Source organism: Leucoraja erinacea, chromosome 4, assembly GCF_028641065.1.
Source record: "Leucoraja erinacea ecotype New England chromosome 4, Leri_hhj_1, whole genome shotgun sequence".
In the NCBI taxonomy this organism is placed as follows: Eukaryota; Metazoa; Chordata; class Chondrichthyes; order Rajiformes; family Rajidae; genus Leucoraja; species Leucoraja erinaceus.
The window spans coordinates 27,991,525-28,013,205 of NC_073380.1; the positions used below are offsets into that span (position 1 = coordinate 27,991,525).

Consider the following 21,681-nt stretch of genomic DNA (forward strand, 5'->3'; position numbering starts at 1 on the left):
TTTCCCTGTAAGAATGCCTTACTTATACATAAAAGTGATAACTTTTTACCGTTTACTCCGCCCTTTCTCATATTATCAACCCTTACCAAACATCAATAATTCTCTATTAACATGATCAGCATCCCAACTACAGGTGCTGTCTGTACGGAGATTATATGTTCTCCCCGTGACTATGGGGGTTTTCTCCGAGATCTTCAGTTTCCTCCCTCACGCCAAAGACGTAAAGATTTGTAGGTTAATTGGCTTGGTTTAAGTGTAAATTGTCCCTCGTGTGTGTAGGATAGTGTTAATCTGTGGGGCCCGCTGGTCAGTGCAGACTCGGTGGGCCGAAGGGCCTGTTTCCGCGCCGTATCTCTAAATTAAACTAAACTAACCCGATATCAGTTTTTAACCAAAAAACATCAATAAAATTATGCAGGATGCTTGAAATCTAAAATTAAAAATGTGGGACCACATAAATAGTGAGACAAAATTTACTATTAATTCCATTTATACACAAGAAAATAATCAATTTTGCATGTCATTTTGAGAAAAGCGTTGGAGGAAATAAGAAATAGCCTAATGATAATTCCTCTGGAAATCTGCAACTGACAATCTACATATCATTTTTCCAAATTAAATAATCATTACAGTATCACCCATGTGCTGGATTAACTCAGCAGGCCAGACAGCATCTATGGAGGAAATGGATAGATGACAATTCAACTTGGGACCCTTCTTCACATTCTGACGGGTCCCGACATGAATCTTTGCCTGTCAATTTTCTCCACAGATGCTGCCTGACCCACTGAGTTACTCCTGCATTTTTTGTTTTGCTCAAGATTGCAGTATTCGCAATTCCTTATGTCTCCAATTATAGTTTATTTTATATACCTCAATAAGCCTGTAGAACTGTACTGCCACACCATAAGTCCTTGTTCCAAAAACATCTGTGAACACCAAGAAATGATAGCGGTCCTCCTTTGCTTCCGTTTCTATTTGCAATTCTCCTATAAATTAAAGAAAAAAGTATTCTGCATGATTCTTAGGCAGATTTATTAAACCCCTCCCCTGGCACACACACTCACAATTTATATATATAATCTGAGCAAAAGTGCCATCAATCATACAGTTAAACAATGGGTTTTTCTCATTGTTCAAAATATTTACAGCTTGACTAAAAGGATTCTGATGGTTCATTTTTTTTGTTCAGTTTGTTACAAAGTATAATTATTCTTCAAGCATTATTGTCAGCAAAACCATTTATTATCTTCCTGAAGCGTGAGGGGATGAATTCATGCCCACATGATTGCCAATTGTTTTCAAACCATAACTGTAATGTTATCAAGACAATAGAAAATCTGTCATTTTTATCTAAATAAACTTTGGTTATAACTGCAGAATAAACAAGTGGAGGCAATGCAAAGTCTTGAAGGCACACAAGAACATGTACCTCAGCACGCCACATATTTTGGGTTAAATTTTTACATCCAAGCAAGGCAAGGAGCTCAAGAGAATAAAAGTGATCTTCAAATATAAACAACTTACCTGGGAAACATAATTGAGGTAGTCCTTGGAGATCTATGTTACTTGGAATGCTAAACTCCTCACTCTGTGACTCTATGTGACCTGCATTTGCATTGGTTGCGGCAGGATTTGTGTGCTTCAATTCCTTTTTCTTTTTGAATGAACGCCGTCTAGAAATTCTCGTAAAACTTTGATCAGAATTACCAAAACGACTGTCCTCTTTACTAACAAAGGGGGGAACATGAACCGATCGAATCTCTGGGCTAAGGTAACAATGTGATCGAATACCATCTTTCGGGAATGCCTGAAAAGAGAGAAAGAAACTAATGATCTATACAAGCATACAGTAAGTATAACTGATAGGACTAAAGGACAATGAATATTGTTGACATTAAATCATAAACTAAATGCTGTTTTCTTTGCGATGATATTTACAAGAGGATAGGATAGATTATTGGATTAATGATCAGGAGATACAACTTCAAACTCCATTAGCGCAGCAGGGGAATTAAAAAAAAAGAAAATAACAGAATTAAATTAATCGGAATCACTGTACAATCATTAACTGGTTTTCCAATTATAACAAACATATTTCCGGAAATAAACCCCACATACATTTCACAAATAATTCTCTTTGTTTGTCAACAAGAGCTTTGCTACTTGCGAACAGTACCGAGTGAACAAAAAGGGTGTTTAACTGGGGACTATGAGAAGTTTAATTTAGTTTAGAGATACAACATGGAAAAAGGCCCTTTGGCCCACTGAAAGAATGCTGACCATCAATCACCCACTAGTTCAAGTTCAAGTTCATATTTATTGTCACATGCACCAATTGATGCAGTGAAATTTGAGTTACCATACAGCCATACGAATAAAAAGAGCACAACACACGATAGAATTTAACATAAACATCCCCACACAGCGGAATCAAAGTTTCCCACTGGGAGGGAAGGCAACAAAGTTCAGTCACCTTCCTCTTTGTTTACCCATGATTGAGGCCTCCGCAGTCGCTGCAACGGTGGCCCGATGTTCAGGCCCCCCTCGCCGAATGATGGAACTGTGGCGTTGGAAGAATACTATGTTCTATGTTATCCCACTTGCGCACCCACTCCCTACATACAAGGGGCAATTTACAGAGGCCAATTATGAACCCACATGCATTTGGAATGCGGGAGGAAACCATGGAGGCAAAGGGCATGGATGGAAATAAATCGCAGGGCGATAGAATAATGGGAGTGTTTGAATTGCCTGGTTGGGGGCTGGGATAGACATGATGGATCAAGTAGATTGAACGGCCCCTCCATACGTAACTATACTTGCTGCATATGTTGGAAGATTTTATGCTTGAAAATTGCAACTATGGCGATTTCTGTCTAAAATTATCTAGAGTTAAAGAAATTATCTAGAGTTAAAGATTATGTAATACTTAAACAGTAGCGTGAATTACAAATAAAACACAAAGTACTTGTGCTATAACTCCAGGATAAGCACTCAACTAAGAAAACCAAGCCCAAAGCCAAAGTACTGTCTAACTATCTAACTGAATATGCCAACTTATGCCAAGGACAACTCCATATGCCATAAATAGCTACCTACATGTTGAATAGCTCATTAAAAAAAAACTGATCATACAGATGCATGTATATCATTAAGGTTATCAAGTGTGCACCTCCCTTCACTGGTGTTTCATCGAGTTAGGCCCACGAAAACCTCGGGAAGGTTCAACCCCCCAGAACAACCCCCTTCAATACCTGCTCTCACCACCTATGTTTCCAGTATCTACCAAATAACTCACTCTAACACATGCTAAACATCTGCATCCTATCTTCCACTTATCCTAGCCCATCATTAAACTTGTAACATCACGAATATCATCCTTGCATAAAACCGGGATACACTTACACAGACTACAATTACTAAGAAATACATATACTGCATGTCGTACGTTTTCTTTCTGCCCCAACTAACACCATTGCTTCTCCACCAAATCCACCTTGCTCTGCTGCCTCCGACATCTGCTTTACAGCCTGACGCATATTCTGTCCATAAATTCCAAGATCTCCAAATAGCAATGTGGTTGATCTCGCTATGAAACCTCAACAACCGACCGCTCCCGGATGTACTCTTGTTCTCCATCCTCGTTGCTCAACTTCTACCGCCAACACTACATATCTAAGCTTTTTCCTTTCATAAGCCTCATCCACTAAGTTCTCCCAAGGTACCATTAGATCTATAAAATACACTATCCGCCGACTAACTGAGCATTACACTATATCAGCCCTCAAACTAGTTATTTCCTGCGGAACAACAAGCTTTCATCCCAAATCTACCTGCATCTCCCAATCATTGGCTCCCCATAACTGGCCGAACTCATACCCGTCTGAAAACTTCCCTCCTCTACTTTTCTCTCCCTCACGGACAAAATGAATTGTTGCACTCTCAGTCCTGATACCTAGTGAATTCACCTGTGCTCTCCTCCTCTCAACTGCTGCAGCTATGCACTTCAACCTGGTTATGCCACTAAGTATACCGACCCTGAGATAAAACTAGTCTAACATCCTGACTATGCCAAACTATGCCTCAACGTTGCCACCTCTGAACACAGGGGACTCGCCGGGACCCCACCCATTGTTTGAGGTTCTGTGGTGATGGCAGCACAAGCACATCATAAATTGACCTTACAAGGAAACTTACATGATCCATCTCCATGCACCATAGGTCCCTCCAGCTAAACCTCCTCTTTTCTACACTTTCCCAGTTCATCCACTGTTCCTGCTTAATCTGGGCGACTGCTCTTACACATCTCATTGCTTCCTCCTGATGACATACCTGCTCTACAACCAATTTCCTCCTCTCTGCTAAAACTGCCTTACTCCACATTGTTTTCCCTGTGCTGAGCCCTAAGCCTTCTTTCCCTTGCTGCACCCTACCAACAATGTCTGTATGCCTCAGAGCTGCTTGTGTTGCCTGCTTTGAGTTCCACTTCCTCCCTCTAGTTATACTTGGCACCAGATTACTAACCAAGGTATCCTTGCTCCCTAATAATCTCAACTCTAACCTCACCTTAGCACACTTAAACTCCTCTGTTAGGCTTGGCTATGGTAAATGGAGAATACCTTTCCCATTCAAGCCATATTACTAAGACACTGTAGAACTCTAAACCATTCCCTAATATGAACTAACCAATCTCTCTAACCTTTTCACCTTAGAAATTGGCACCTTCATATTCTGTCAATGGCCACATTAACCAAGGGAATAGCCCAAACTGCAAACACCACAACTTCAACTTACTTGGAAGCCCTGACTCTGTATCGTTTCTAACCCGTCAATAACATATTTTCTAAGTTGCTGAACCTGTTCCGTCATCCAACTTCCTGCTATACCACCTACCCAAACTTTGAACTGGTTTCTCCATTATAGATGGCATTGCTTCCTCATCTACATAAAATCTTTTCTCTACTACCTTTCCTCTTGTCAAAGAAATACTCCAAGACTTACTAGGCTTAATTTTCAATCTAGCCCATTTAAGATTATAATTTATCTTCTATAATAACCTTCTTGTAAAAGCTACTGTTGTGGTCACCAAGGTCATGGGATCCATATAGGCCCTGATTGGAGGGAGGCACAGTCTGGCCTGCTGTCTCCCTGCCGATGATCCACTGTGATGCTCTAATCACTGGCTCCATTGCCATTGTTAAGCTAACGGGGAAATAGTACACCCTGCCATAATGCCCATCTCTAGACTCTGCCATGCTGTTGTGAAGTCTGCTGTACCAAAACACATACAGACATCTTGGAAATATGCTTTCACTAAATTGATCCTAGAACTCTAAAGAAATCAAAAGCACTCTAAATAAGACAATGTGGTACAGAGCCAAACGCATTTGCCAGGTCCAAAAACACAACATGCAAATCTCTTCTCTTGAGCTTGGCTGTCTGAATCTGGTGCCATATTATACTAATGTGTTCCAAGCAACTTGCAAAACCTGGGATTCCTGCTTTCTGCACTGTGGTATCTATTAGCCTGTTCCTTTCTAAATAACTTGCCACATGCCACTATGCTAAAGAAAATTTTGCCTTCTATATTTGGAGACATATAGGCCTAAACCGATTAACTCTGAAGGCTCTTTCTCCTTGGGAATGAAAACTCCCCCTGCTCTACGCCAAAGCGTTGGTATGACTTGCTTCTCCCTAACTATTCACAAGAGCCTCCACAAGAATCTAAGCATATCAGGTGCACCTTTATATACCCAGTAAGGGACTCCATTTGGCCCTGGTGCCGAAGAATCCTTTGCATGCCTTATTACTGCATCCACTTCCTTCCACTTCGGTGGCAAAATTTCTAACTAAAGGACCTGTCCCATTTAGCCGATTTTTTAGGCGACTGTCATAGTCGTAGCAGGTCTCCGTAAAACCGACGACTGGACCCCCCCTACGACAATGTCTACGAAAATGTCTACAAGCTACAACAACCTACCACCTAGTTAACGGCAAGCTACCGACAACCGACGATCCAATAAGACGTCCAACTATGACCACACCTACGACAACCTACAACCACACAGGCGACAACCTATGACAACCGAAGTCAACCTACGTCCACCCGCGACAAGCTACGACCCTGTCGGCGACAACTGAAGACAATTCAGTCGCCGGTACCTGTCAACGGTTGACGTAGGTAGTCGCCAATGGAATTCACCAAAATCAGCACCGGCGACAACCTGCGTCACTTGGTGACAGCCTACGACAGCACCTATGTCAGGAGAAATCTAGCTACGCTCATTGTCGTCAACTCACTGTCGCCGCAAAATGTTGAACATGTTGAAAATCCAGCGACGACCAGAAAGACGCTACGAGTCTTTGGGCGACTGAGGAGTCTACTCCTGACCACACAGGCGAGACCCCAGCGACCATGTGGCGACAGCCTAGTCACCTGTAGTCACCTAAAAAATAGCCTAAGTGGGACAGGCCCTTAATGCTCTATCTCTCCTAAGGGTTGTATATTTGCAGGGAAACCCATTCCCCTTTTCTTTACTGGATTTGAGTATGTCCTTTTTAAATATTCCTCTAACTCTTCCTTTGAAGCTTTGAGCTTTCCACTCTTTTCATGACTAAACATTCTTTTAACAAATTTAAATGGATCCCTATAAAATGCTGACCTGACTCGCTCCTTTATCTTTCTCTTCCTGCTAAGGTGTTCTGCCCTCCTTAATATTGCTAACCGATTTCTTAAGTCTTCTTGCAAAACATTAATTCCTTCTCTCTCATTAACTGTAGCCTTTCTCCACTGCTTTCTTAACTGTCTCCTCTCCTTCACTAATGTCTCGATTTTTCTCTCTCGTCTAGATCCAACTATCTGTAGAGCCTACAAATGGAACCACCCCTTTAAAAAAGAATCCATACCGCGAGCTAGTTAAGCTATGAACATGGAGGTCCTAATGGAATAGAATAGTTTATATCAAACCTGAACAGTTTATGTCAAACCTTCAGTAATTTCATATTACATCTTGTGACATTATTTGCAGTGTTGCATGGTTTTTAACCGTCTTTGTAAACATTTCCTAGGTCGTACTGCTTTAAGAACCTTGACTAGTTTTCACCATCTGTATACATGTCCATTGAACTCAGAGGATGGGAATCTAGAAACCATCTACTACTTGGGTGTGCATGAGGCACAGATGGGGGAAGTGCAATGATGGGTCATAATAGCCAGTTCTCATATCTGTGGCCACTCAGGTGTGATGGCCATGGAAGACCAATCATGAATCTGATTGTAGGAGAAAGGGAAATATCCATTGGACAAAGGAATTTCACATGCAATTTCTCTATGCTTTGGGAGGATTTGCAAGATACATGCTGGTTAGAGAATAAGCAATTTTTGTTCATGTGCACGTGGGTATTTACATTAATGAAATGGAATGAGAAGCATTAGGATCAAGGGTCTCGACCCAAAACGTTACCCATTCCTTTTCTCCAGAAATGCTGCCTGTCCCACTGAGTTACTCAAGCATTTTGTGTCTATCTTCGATTTAAACCAGCATCTGCAGCTCTTTCCTAAGCATTAGGATCAATCTGTATGAAAGCAAATTGCTTTGTGATAGATTTAGTCAATCAATGCACATGAAAGACAGAGACAAACAGTGTGTTCTGCTAGATGGGCAAGGAACGTTGAGTGCAACCTAAGAAAGAGAGTATAAAACTGAGGGGCATTAGTGTAAAGAAATCCAAAGCTACTCTATTCCAGGAGAGGTTGGGGCGCTGTTGTTTTTCGCCACACCAAAATAATTTAGTAGAGAATGCTAAGAGGCAGCAATAAGAGAGCCTTTGACAGGGTCCATAGGAACCATACCATTTCTCTGAAGAAGGAGATTTCTGGATGAGAGCAAAGTTCCCTATGGGCCAAGGGATTTTAAGACCCGGCAACACAGGCAACTAACTGATTTGGCCTGTTAGGAAACTGGGTGGTCATAGAGAATAATAATTAATAAACAAGATCATTTCAGTGGGTGTCTCATCTACTAGGGTAGACTTAATCAGGGGCACATCAGACTCAGAAGCAATATACAGTATATAGTGTTGGATATTTCTAACAGGTTTTGGTCTATTCGTATGAGAGAGAATCAATACAAATTTGCCTTTACCGTTAAGGTTTAGGAGTACACTGGGCTTCTCCACCACAAGGGGGCAGCAGTACACTTGTACTTGTCTGCCAGAAGGGTCCGTAATAGACCATAGATTTTTTGCCAATGAAATATCAAAGTATAGAGAAGAAATTTCTGAGAAGGGAGAAGTTGATGCAATACATGGATGATATTTTGCTCTTCACATATATATATATATATTCACCACCTCCAACAGGATCCCAACAATAGTCACATCTACCGATCTCCACCTTCTGCAGAGTCCGTTCCCTCCGCAACTCTCTGGTTAACATCCCTTCCCATCCAAACCACCCCCTCCACAGGTACCTTCCCCTGCAACCTCAGGAGATGCGACACCTGTCCCACCTGTCGAGGGGCCCGGACAGTCCTTTCAGGTTAGGCAGAGGTTCATTTGCACCTCCTCCAACCTCATCTACTGTATGTGTTGTTCAAGATGTGAACCTCGTTGAGTCCAAATGTAGACTGGGCAATCTTTTCGCTGAACACCTTTGCTTAGTCTGCCTGGACCTGATCTCCTGGTTGCCAAACATTTTGATTCCTCTTCCCATTCCCACCTTTCTGTCGTAGGCCTCCTTCATTTTCAGAGTGAGGCTAAACGCAAAGTGGAGGAACAGCATCCCATATTTCACTTGGGCAGCTTACAACCCAGTGGCATGAATATTGTCTGAATGTAAGCCAGTCTGAAGAACATCACCCATTCCTTCCCTCCAGAGATGCTGCAACAAAGTTACTCCAACACTGTGTTTATCTTCGGTTTAAACCAGCATCTGCAGGTCCATCCTACACGGTATTAGGCGCTCATGTTAAGACCAAGGAGCATAGAAAGAGGTAGTACAGGAGTTACCGATGCCCAAGGGTGTTTTATCTTTAAGATTATTTCTGGATCTTACATATTACATATTATTGCCTTGAGTCTTTCGAGGTTTAGGCAGGTATAGCCTGATTTTATAGACTCCTCCTGTGCAAAGGAATGTGAGAAAACTTTCAATGTTCTTAAGGAAAAGCTACTCACAGCTACAACTCTGATATCAATCAACGTGTAGGATTTCTGACTACAATGTGCAGCCACCTTGGTCAGGTGTTAATAAACCCTTTTTTTTTTAAAAAAAGTAGTCAATCCTCATTTTAATGGACCTCTTTATAACAGATTTTAGTTATAGAAACATAGAAAATAGGTGCAGGAGTAGGCCATTCAGCCCTTCGAGCCTGCACCGCCATTCAATATGATCATGGCGATGTGGAAGCATCTACCGACTCCACCCCCAGCTCGCACTGCCTCCATTCCACTTACTGTCCCGGCTTCCAACGCCATCCACATGTTGCAAGGTGCACAAACAAGCCCTTCTTCACCCACTGCTCGGTCTGGTTGACATGGCCGTTGTTGCAGCTCACATTGTAGCCCCAGGGGACAATGCTTTCTTTGGTCTGTTGCTACCGACAGGACGTGCTCAGTCACCGTGGGGCTCTCTTCCCTCTCACCTGCTGCTGCTTCTTCCTGTTGGCCGCTTTGTCCACTCGGCCTCTCTCTTTCTCTTCTCTCACCCCCACCCCCCTCCCCCCCCCCCCCCCCCCCCCCCCACCCACCCCCCCCCCCCCCTCCATTGCCACCTCCTTCATCCTCTCCCCCAGAGTCACCGACATACCCCACATTGGAAGATGTTGGCGATTGCAGTGGAGAAGGAGGAGGCGGCAGTGAAGTGGACAAAGCCACGGGGAAAGGAGGAGGTAGCAATAGCATTGGAGCGGACAAAGTGAAGGAACAAACGGCAGCTGGTGAGAGGGGAAGGAGCCCCACAGTGACTGAACACGTCACGTCATTGGTAGCGGCCAGGGGCTACAATGTGAGCCGCAACAATAGCCGCATGAACCGGTAAAGAAGGGCTATTTGGTAGGGACAGTGGCATCAGCGCCTAGTTTTAAGGTGAAACATAAAGTGCTGGAGTAACTCAGCAGACAGTATCAGTTCGAAGAAGGGTCCCAATGTCACCTATCCATGTTCTCCAGAGATGCTACCCGACCCACTGAGTTACTCCAGCAGTTTGTCTCCTTTTGTGTATTAACCATCATCTGCAGTTCTTTGTTTCAACTACATACAATAACGGACATCATTTCTTTCCCCCCCCCCCCATGGTCTGTTATTAGGGGGGTTTACTGTCCTGGGTTTTGTTGCTCTGAGTGCACAGAATGAATAATTGGCTGCTGTAGCATTTGCTACAACAAATGCAGACTATCAAAAATAACTTTACTAACAAAATAACAACTTAATTATCCTATGAATTGAGCTTTCAAACAATTTGAATTGCTATTAAAGAAATATTGATTTTAAACTAATAGAGGGATATAGGGAAAGTACAATTCAAAATTGTGTTATAAATCTTGATCATTGAACACAATTATAACGAGCAACTATCAGAAGCATTGTAAAAAAATATACAGGAAAGCCATCCTCATGCTATCAGGCACCTCCAACATAAGAGTGAAAATATGATCCTCATTGACCAGGAATAGGTTACTCACCACTGTTTAATAATTATCATCAGAAACAATTTTCAAATGAAAAAATAACTTGCCTGGCAAATTTCCTTCAGTTTTTCATGTGACGCTCCCACAACTACACAAATTTCCAATATTCCATGAGGCAGAACTTCAGCCATAACTGGCTTTTCTTCTGTGGTTCTATGAGTTATACAGGAAAGAAAGAAAAAAAATTAAAAACCAACGGTGATTTACATTAATCAAAATCTTCACCAAGTTGCAAACAAATTATGTTAAATATACAAAAAGCCAGAATTTAGAGATCAGCAATAAATGCTGCATTCCCTGGCGGTGCCGAAAATAAGAATAAAACGAGAAGTTACCAACTCTGATAGCAACTAAAAATGAAACTGTCAAAATTTAAAAAGACCAAGTCATGCAGCCACATGGTATAGTGATCCCTAAGATTAAATGTCCGATGGTATAGATACAAAACGTGAACCACTGATTAAAAGGAAAAAGAAAGGAAATTATAGGCCAATTAATCTAATTTCTGTGATTGGTAAAATTTTAGAGTCAATTATTAAGGATCAGGTTTCCGGGCATTTGGAAGAACGTGATAAAATAGGCCAAAGTTAGCATGGTTACAGTGCCCTCCATAATGTATGGGACATAGACCCATCATTTATTTATTTGCCTCTGTGCTCCACAATTTGAGATTTGTAATAGAAAAGAAAAATCACATGTTGTAGCGCGATGATAATCCCGAAAAGAAGGCGAGGAGCCAGGTGTTTTGGGAGGTATTTTTAATCGCTGTCCTTCTCCTGACCAGACGAGTCTGAAAGAGAAAGACGGCACCTAAACCCCTGCCCTATATTCCTCTAGCTAGGGGCCGCCTCCAGACTCATCCATTCCCATGCCGAGGGGTTTGATAGTGGAGCTGCCACAGGAACCCCCCCCCCCCCCCCCCCCCCCCCAGAGCCAGAGGCACGAAACGCACTGGCGGGCGTACAACTAAGGGGCTGGCGGAGGCACAGGTCGAGGGACAGGCGGAAGGACAGGTGGAGGGAGTCGCGAAGGGGGGCGACCTCGCAGCCGAGGCTGGGCAACCAGCACTGGCTGGTCAATGTCCAAATGTGCCTGCTTCAAGCGGTCAATCGGCATGGCTTCCGGCCCGCCCCCCATGCCCAGCAAGACCTATGGCAGTTCATCCATCCAGTCCGGGCTGAAGAGTCGCGCCTTCAGCGCTGCCTTGAGCTGCTGGTGGAACCTCTCCACCAGGCCATTTGCCTGCGGGTGATAAGCCATGGTGTGGTGCAGCCGCACACCCAACAATTGAGCCATGGCCGACCACAGCTCAGAAGTGAACTGTGGCCCCCGGTCCGAGGAGATGTCCGCCAGCACCCCAAAGCGAGCAATCCAGTGCGCGGACAACGCACGAGCGCATGTAGCCACTGAGTTATCGGCCAGTGGTATGGCCTCCAGCCATCGCGTGAAGCGGTCCACCATCGTGAGGAGGTGGGTGATGCCCCGGGACGGTGGGAGAGGCCCCACAATGTCCACGTGTAGATGGTCGAAACGCCGGTGTGGTAGACCAAACTCCTGGAGGGGCGCCCGGACATGACGCTGGATTTTCGCCGTCTGGAAAGAATGCAGGTCCGGGCCCAGTGGCCAACCTGGTGGCGCAGGCCGTGCAACATGAACCGAGCAGCCACAAGTGCCATCGTCGCCCGGATGGATGGGTGAGCCAGCCCGTGGATCATGTTGAAAACTCTCCGGCGCCAGGTGGCAGGGACGATGGGGCACGGCTGACCGGACGAAACATCGCAGAGGATCGTTGCTCCTCCAGGGCCGAGAGGGACATCCTCAAGGCGAAGGCCGGAGACGGCAGTCCGGTAGGCGGGCATCTCACTGTCCATAAGCTAAGCCTACGCCAGGGCTAAATAGTCAATTCTGGGCGCTACCTCGAAACGGCGTAGACGGCGGGGTGGGACAACGCGTCGGCCACCCGGTTCTCTTTCCCCTTGATGTAGCGGATGGAGGTGGTGTATTCGAAGATGTACCCCAACTGCCGGTGCTGGCTTGCGGACCAGGGGTCGGAAACCTTTGCCAGGGCAAATGTGAGCGTCTTGTGGTCTGTGTAAGCGGTGAATGGGCGGCCCTCCAAGAAGTAACGGAAGTGGCGCACCGCCAAGTACAGAGCCAGGTGCTCGCGGTCGAAAGCACTGTACTTTGTCTGGGCCTTGTTGAGGTGCCCGCATTTGTTTGAACTTGAGCAAATTCGATGTGTCTATACACTTCAGAATTCATTATGCTACTACTATCAGTATAATCATTGAAGATAAGTGAACCTTCAGCAGCCATACATGCCCAGGCCATAACACCTCCACCACCGTGATTTACAGATGAGGTGGTATGGTTTGGATCTTGGGCAGTTCCTTCTCTCATCCATGTTTTGCTCTTGCCATAACTCTGATATAAGTTATTCTTCCTCATCTGTCCACAAAACCTTTTTCAAGAACTGTGGTTGCTCCTTTAAGTACTGCTTGGCAAACTGTAACCTGGCCATCTTATTTTTGCGGCTAACCAGTGGTTTGCATCTTGCAGTCACCTCTGTATTTCTGTTCATGAAGTCTTCTGCGGACAGTGGTCATTGACAAATCCACACCCGACTCCTGAAGAGTGTTTCTGATCTGTCGGACAGGTGTTTGGCGATTTTTCTTTATTATAGAGAGAATTCTTCTGTCATCAGCTGTGGAGCTCTTCCTTGGCCTGCTAGTCCCTTTACGATTAGTAAGCTCACCAGTGCTCTTTCTTCTTAATGATGTTCCAAACAGTTGATGTTGGTAAGCCTAAGGTTCGGCTGATGTCTCTAACAGTTTTGAGGAAATATTATACAATAGAACCACTCGGATAGTGACTTTTATATAAGCTACGTAATTTGCAAGAGAAAAGCTTAAGGCTTTCAGAAACACATGTATCCTAAAGAAAAAAAGTACAAAGAAACACATACAGCGAACAGATGAATCAAAACATAGAAACGCTAATCTGAACCTGCATAGCTTAGAGGCAATTATAACGCTGGAGGAAATTGTATTTGATATGATTTTGTGTTGAAGAATGGATAGCTGAATACGGTCTCTGACAGAATTCAAGGCTGAGGGATAATAGACTCTGTGGTTAGCTTTGGTTATGTTAAATTATAATGAGGTTGAGATAAGGGATCGAGAAGCTGTACTTTTGAGGTAATGGTCTGAAGTAAATTTACCCTGTGTTCTATAATATTTGTAAAAGACCTTGCAGAGATTGAAAATCCATCTCCCAGAGATAGCAGGAAAGGGAGGCTGTAATGCAGAATGAAGCTGTATCCTGGCACAAAACACTTATCAATTAAGTTGACAGATTTACGACCCATGTATGCTTTATAGTTGGGAGTTCGGCGAACTCATATAATTAATGTTTTTAATACATAGCTAATGGTATTTTAAATTGTGTAAAATTGTAGTGAAACCATTTATGAAATGTATTGTGTCTTAGTAGGACTGTAAACATTAGACTTTTAGATTTATAGAAATATCTTTCTTCTTGGTATGGAAAGTGTGTTTGTTTGTATGACTGGTGTGATCATTGTATTATATGTGTGTATCATATTTTGAGAAGTGGTCTTTGATAATTGAGCCTATTGTAGTTTTGGTGTGTTGAAATAAAATAATTCTAAACAAAGTTAAACCACGGGCAAACTAGTTTGTCATACCCTCTGTATCTGAAATGTCTAATACCTATATAAATGCCATGAGTATGTATCAAAGTTACTAAATTCTCTGGACCCGCCCCAGAGCTTCCAGCTCTGTGTTGGAAGGTTCAGAGACTCGTCTTAGCTGAATAAAGAATCGATTTCAACAGCTACAAGCGTTTGAGGCGTTGACTTTAGATTGAAAAAATAACACAGTTTAACAGTTTTTTTCTTGTTTCTCAGTCTCATAATGGCTTCTTTGACTTTCATTGGCACAATTTTGGTCCTCATGTTGATAAACAGCAATAAAAGTTTCCAAAGGTGATGGAAAGACTGGAGGAAAGGCTAGGTGCTGAGAGCTCTCTTATACCTGCATTAAGGAGGCATTTAAACACACCTGAGCCATTACTAACGCCTGTGAAGCCCTGTGTCCCAAACATTATGGTTCCCTGAAATGGGGGGACCATGTATAAACACAGCTGTAATTTCTATACGGTGAAACCAAAATATATAAAAATACCCTTTAATAAAATCTGACAACGTGCACTTTAACCACATGTGATTTTGTTTCTATTACAAATCTCAAATTGTGGAGTACAGAGGCAAATAAATATATGATGGGTCTTTGTCCCAAACATTATGGAGGGCACTGTATGTTAAGGGGGAGGGGAATCTTGCCTGACAAATCTGTTGGTATTCTTTGAGGCAGTAACAAGCAGGACAGACAAAGGAGTCAGTGAATGATGTTTACATGGATTTTCAGAAGGTTGCTGGTGTGGTGCCTATCGCAAGGCTGCTTAACAAGATAGGAACCAACAAGGTGCTATAATGGATAAAAGATTGGCTGACTGACAGAAGGCAAAGAGTGTAAATATATGTGGAGAGTCAGGTAGTGTTGAGGAGACAGGGAGTCTATAGAAAGACTTGAACAGGTCGGGAGAGAGGCAAAGAATGCCTCCCGAGGGGCCGTGGAGTAGCTGAGGCCGAACCCCCACGGGTCAAAGCCCGCAGCCTAGGTCGAAGCCCGCGACCTTGGTCGGAGACCAAGGCTGACGGAGCACCTGGCTGTCGGAGCCTGGGTCGGTGGAGCCCGCGGCTGAGGTCGGGGTCAACACGCCACGAGTCGACAGAGCCTGGGGCTGGGTCAGCATCATGGAGGACTCCGGAGATTATCCGGCATCGTTAGTGGAGAGGTCAGTGCGGCAGTCGACGTAACCTACCAGATAATGAAAGTCCCAGATGGACTGGACATGAAAATAATGTTTCCAGCAATGGGAGAGTTCAGAACCAAAGGGCACAGGCTCAGAATAAAAGGACATACTTTTAGAATGGAGATGGGGAGGAATGGCAAATTAGTCAGAGGGTGATGAATCTGTGGAATTCATTACCAAAGATGGCTGTGGAGGCCGATATTGGGTATTTTTCAAGCGGAGATTGAAAGGTTTTAAATTAGTAAAGGTGGCAAAGGTTACGGGAGAAGACAGGAGAATGGGGTTGAGAGGGGAAAATAAATCAGAATTGATCAAATGCACAATAGACTCAATGGGCTGAATGCCTTATTCTGCTCCTATGTCTTATGGTCTAATACATATCCACTAGTCCTCAAAGAAAAAAAGTAGATATCTATTTTTCCCTTTATGAGATTATGCACGGGAACTAAATGCATCCCCACAAGAAACTGAAAGACAATACATATAGCGTAAATGTTTAATACTGACTGTTTATATACTTAAAGCTTAACTCCAAAAACCTTGGAAGAATATACCACCCCTTCTTTCATCTCTGTAAATACCCCAAATAAAGTGGGAATAAGAATATTTCACACAAAGCTCCAGGCATTACTCTGGCAGGGTTAAATTACAATGGATCAACCAACCCATTCATTCAACCAACAATTTTCATTCATTCAACCCAACATCCCGCCTCCACTTACTGGTAAATCACAGTTGCAAAGGCACCACAGGGTGTTGTTTTTACAAGTCTGCTTGTTAAGGTTCATTTACTTAAAATAGCCAACTTACAATAAGTTAGGTAAAACCAACACAAGCTTTACTGATCATTTAGCCAGCGAGAGTGCTAGGAGATACAAAGTCAAGCATACAGCAGATACTTAACTCCTCCTAGGCCATCATTCTACTGAATGAAGACATACAGCATCTTTTTATAGTATTTCGGAAACATAGTCACATGTTTATACAGAGTTGTAGAAATGACGTCTAACATACCAATCACTGCTCTACCAATTCAAAGCATGCTTGTCACTAATACAATACTTCTCATTCTATGGTTATATTGATCACAAACTTTAGTTACAAAACCCCCAAATAACAAGAAGTTAGTCAAAGGTCTATCGTTTGCAGTACCTTCTTAAACAATGTAAGGATCTTTATCAATTGCCCACAGAAGTTTCTGTATACAGAAACTTCCAACGTTTCAGAAAGCTTATCCTCTTTTTAGGCTTGTTTACAGAAGTCAGAACCTTCTCAGGAAGTACATCCACTCTCACCATTGTCAATATCTTTTGCTTGGGCACAACAGGAAGCAGCTTGGATGCAGTTTGAATGCCGGCCTCCAATTTTCTGATTACCCAGCCCTTCTACAAAACCCAAATTTCAAAGCTTTCATTTACTCAGAACCCAAAACCCAAAGAAGTCAAATTAATCTTTACTTAATAAAATACATAAAATATTCCATTATTAACTAGGATATTATCATGCTATGTTTCCAAGTGAGTTTGGCAGGCCATGTTGCCATTCATCCAAATCCTTGTTGGCTGGTATATTGTGCAAACAATGGTGAAATCAGCAAATTCACTTCCTCTTCAATAATTACTGCACCATCAACCTCCAAAATAAAACTCAACTAGGGACTCCCAGGGAAAGGCCAGAGCTGCATTGCTAAATCGCAAAGGTTTTCTGTCTATGTAAGGGCTACAGATCTAATTTTCAGCAGCAGTGCAAGAAACCAGCTTAATCATGATCCAACAATTGAGCACTGCTATCATGACAATCAGCACGATTCTCTGTTGATCCGATCAACTCCTGAGGTGGAAACAAAGTCCCAGTATTAACTCCCTATCATCAAATAACATTTCTCCCCAACACAGGTTCATAATAATATCCTTCTGTCAATATCTTCTTATGTTCTAATTCATCACTTTCTGCTAGACAACTACAGTCTTCGACAGTCTGAAGAAGGATCCTGACACCAAAAATCGCCCATCCATGTTCTCCAGGAAGACTGCCTGACCCGCTGAGTTACTCCGGCATTGTGTCCTTTTTATCCATTACATCAATTACTTTATCCCAGATAAATGTTGATAAATTCAGGAATTCCCAGTATCTTCATCACTTTTTACATAATAAGAATTCGTGCTTAAAGATGCAAAACAAGAAGATCTTGAAGCACAGCTGAATCATCAGGTGGGATGTGCTGCGTGCAGTACTGATGATTGAATCGGAACAGGAAAAAGGCCTCTTTTTTTTTAAAGAGGGACAATGCCTTTGGATAAGAAATACCTTATCATTTCAATATAATTTTTGATTCTGGAAACGGAAAACCCAGGACCCAAGCAATTTGCTACTTCATGCCAGGTTAATTGCTGGAAGAACATCTTTAGAAAAAGGGTCTCAACTCAAAACATTGTCTGTCTATTACTCTCTGCAAATGTTGCTCCAGCAGTTTGTATTTTACTCAAGATTCCAGCATCTGCAGTCTCTTGTGCCTGTCTTAGTTGAAAATTCAAATGAAAAGGAATGTTCTTTTTAGATACTACTGCTCTAAGCAGCTGAACAATGTGGTAACTCAAACCCTTTTCCCCAGTTACAAAAGAACTCTTAAACAGTAAAGTTGGACACAAAAGGCTGGAGTAACTCAGCAGGACAGGCGGCATCTCTGGATAGAAGGAATGAGTGACCTTTTGGGTAGAGACCCGAATATGCACAAAAAAATGTCACCTTAAAAGACACACTGTATTTTGTAGGATTTGAAATAATATTTGCTGTATTTAAAATATATTCAGGTTTCCACAGTAATTGAATTCTCATGCTGCAAAATATTTTCATATTTACCAAAGAAGCTGGCCAGGAGTTTATTTCATACCTCAAGTTGAATCATTAGCAGGACTCAAAATTAGCGGTTGCCCGGGTGCCATTGGCCACCCAAAGTGCCGCCGGGCAACCGGGAAGACTTGGCATTTTGCCCGACTTGGCAAGCAACTTTGCCTCGTGAATATAAGCCCACCTCCCTGCGCGTTAAACTGTTAAATTGCTATTACTATGGGGATCATGACAGAAGCCTCCTAGTGGCGATCCCTGGAAGCAACAATGCAACGCACTATGTGACTCGTCGGGCGATTCTATCGTTTTTAAGGTAGACATAAATGCTGGTGAAACTCGGCGGGCGAGGCAGCAAGCATCTATGGAGCGAAGGAAAACGGCGACATTTCGGATCGAGACCCTTCTTCAGACTTCATTGTTTTTAATGCATGCCTTTATTTTGATCATGTATATGTACTAATGAATGTGATTGTTAACTGATCTTGTGTGTGTGTGTGTTTCGTTATTCTGTACTTCTCCAAGATAAAAACATTAAAATGTTGTTATATATTTTATGTTGTATTTTTTAAATAATATATTCATTTTCAGATTTTGCATGAATATTTCTCCAAGCAGGAAGGGCCCAATGAATCCCTCCTGGTCTGTCTCACCATTTTCTTTTCTGCAAGGTTTGCGCAGCAAACAAAACTGTTATCGTTCAATGCAAAGCAATGGGAGCTGGGCAGGAAACAAAACATTCTGTAAAACAAAGCTACCATCAAACTGTCATTGCAACTCCCATTTCCTCCTCTCCTTAAGTTTTGTCAGGTCTCAACTTTCATTCAAATCATCTGCGAACCCTTAATTCCTCTTCTAATTTTCAAACCCCAAGGTAACAACACCATCCTACCTTGGATAGCAAACCTGCACCTAACCCCCAATGCCTTCTGTTTTGTTTGTTTGCACCCTCTAGTCCCAGCCCATCTGACACCACATCTTGGCTTCCTCTCATAGGGGAAAGAAGAGGGAGGGAGAGGTGAGGGAGGGAGTGGAGGAGGGGAGGAGAGGGAAGAGAAGAAGGAGGGTTAAGAGATGGGGGGGGGGGGGGAGCATTGGGCGATGAGGGGGAATGGAGGATAGGGTAGGTAGAGGGATGGCAAGACGCAGTTGAGGAGGGTTGCCGTGACTTGCGTCACAACGGGAACCCGTCAGCCATGCCTGTGCAGTTGGGGGCTATGGGTGAGTGTGTATTTATTTTGTTGTGCTGTCACATCTTGTCAAAAAAACAACGTGCTAACGGTAAAACGTTCACATATTCCGATAGAGATTTATCCCCTGGTCCGAAATCACCTTATCTGAAAATGTTGAACTTTATTTCTCGAGATATTTATAAAATAAATCTGAAATAACTTTGAAAATAAACGTGATAGTCTCGCTGATGTCATCACAATAACTCTGCTCCCCGCGGCCTGCTGCGCTGTTGTTCCATGCGCTGCGAGTGACGTCACCCCTTCGACTCGCAGTCGTTTGGTTGCCGCCCGCTCACCGGCCGCCCTGCCCACTCGCCGCCCTTTCTTGACGCACCTGCGGGTTGGGGGCTATGAGTGAGATGGGGGTAAAAGGAGTAAATTAATAATATTATAATATCAAGGGGCATGGTGTGGGAGGTGGTTAGTGTGTATGTGACACCGCAGGCCCCCCTCCCTCGACCGCGCGTTTACAGGACGGGACCCAATGGGTCCCACTTGGTCTAGTATGTTACTAAAACTCTCATCTTGTACAGTGGCGGCGCCTAACGGCAGCGGCTCGACTACAGTCGTCTGTCTTTTTTAATTTTTGTCTTGTTAAATGTATGTCTTGAGTTAGTTTTTATTTTTTTTTAGCTGTGTATATGTGGGGGTGGTGGGGGGGCTGTGGGGAAAAACATTTTAAATCTCTTCCCTGTGCGGAGACCCGACTATTCCCTGTCGGGTCTCGGATGTCGTTGGGCCTAACATCGTGGAGCCGGCGGCGACCTCCGGCCGGGACTAACCTGAGGGCTCCAGTTGTAGAGCCTACGGAACTGACATCGCGGAGCTGGCCAACTTCGCAGTGGGAAGAGCTGTGGTGGCATGCGGCTGCGACCCGACTTTTGGAGTTCGGAGGCACTGGCCGCAGACCCAGTGGACGGAAACATTGGGAGCTCGCAGGTCCCTGGTGGGAGACCGCTTTTCCGAGCTCCGCAACTGCGACTTCTCCCGCTGGAATTGCGGGTTTAAGGACATGGAGCCGGGGCCTAACATCACCCGGCGTGGCTTAAACGGCCTCAGGACTTACCATCGCCCACCGGGGCTTTAACATCGGAGCCCCAGTTCGCCTCGACACTGCAGTTGGACTGCTGAACCACGGGGGAAGGAATAAAGGGAAGAGATAAAGACTTTGCCTTCCATCACAGTGAGGAGATGTTGGAGACTCACTGTGATGGATGTTTATGTAAACTGTGTTAAGTGTGGGTCTTGGATGGTTTTGTAATGTAAAAAACTGTAAAAATTATATTTCGTTCAAACCTAGGTTTCAATGACAATAAATTGCAGTCTATTCTATTCTATCTTATTTGTGATTCTGTGTGTCTGCGTGCGTGCCCATGTGCTCCCCGAACTACGCCAAAATGGTACACGATAGCGCTACAATTTTTGCACCACCCTACTTACAATTGTCCTGTGGTGTATTTTTTAAATCAAGTTTCATTCAGATTGATGTTATAATTTAAAAGATATTCACATTTTAAACTTTACTTTTCTCAAACCCCACTTTGAGAAAAATCACTTGAACTTGCAGTGGCAGGTAGCAGGGTATGATGCCACAATGGCATCTAATTTACATAAACTGCCCATCAGCAGTGCCCCACAATTACATCACAATAACATTGTATTTAATTTACATTAAAAAAACAGCAGCTTCCACCTCACAATGAGAGGGATTATGGAGGGAGGGAGGAAGTGTAGGGGAAAGGAGAGGGAGGAAGAGGTGAGGGAGTGGAGAGGGGAGAGAAGATGGAGGGTGAAGAGGAGGGGGGAGTGTTGGGGATGAGGGTAATGAGCTGTGCCTGTGCAGTTGGGGGCTATGGGTGAGAGGTGGAATATTGTGTTAGGTCAACTGGTTGCGTTGGGGGAACGGGTGAGTGGTGGAAACGGGTTGCATTGGGGGAACGTGTGAGTGGTGAAATATTGTGTTGGGGAATGGGGCCCCAACGGCTCCCACTTGGTTTGGTTCCTACTAAACCTTTCTC

At 43.6% G+C, this 21,681-nt stretch overlaps 2 protein-coding genes across 6 annotated transcripts in view; one reads left to right on the forward strand and one right to left on the reverse strand.

The window, feature by feature from the left end:
- LOC129696221 (DENN domain-containing protein 3-like) overlaps positions 1-21,681 on the reverse strand; it is a 92,827-nt gene that overhangs the window by 67,675 nt on the left and 3,471 nt on the right. For all 5 annotated transcript variants that reach the window (XR_008723289.1, XR_008723290.1, XM_055633896.1 and 2 more), the window contains exons 2-4: positions 10,739-10,844; positions 1,528-1,810; positions 874-989 (exon numbers count right to left, since the gene is read on the reverse strand). Coding sequence is in view for 3 of the 5 variants with exons in the window: in XM_055633896.1 (XP_055489871.1) it covers positions 874-989; positions 1,528-1,810; positions 10,739-10,822 (483 nt within the window). In the remaining 2 variants the exon portion in view is untranslated. The remainder of the gene's footprint in view (positions 1-873; positions 990-1,527; positions 1,811-10,738; positions 10,845-21,681) is intronic.
- The window catches only part of LOC129696035 (uncharacterized), a 28,676-nt gene continuing 19,258 nt past the window's right edge, over positions 12,264-21,681 (forward strand). The window contains exon 1 of the mRNA XM_055633444.1: positions 12,264-12,385. Coding sequence (XP_055489419.1) covers positions 12,264-12,385 — 122 coding nt within the window. The remainder of the gene's footprint in view (positions 12,386-21,681) is intronic.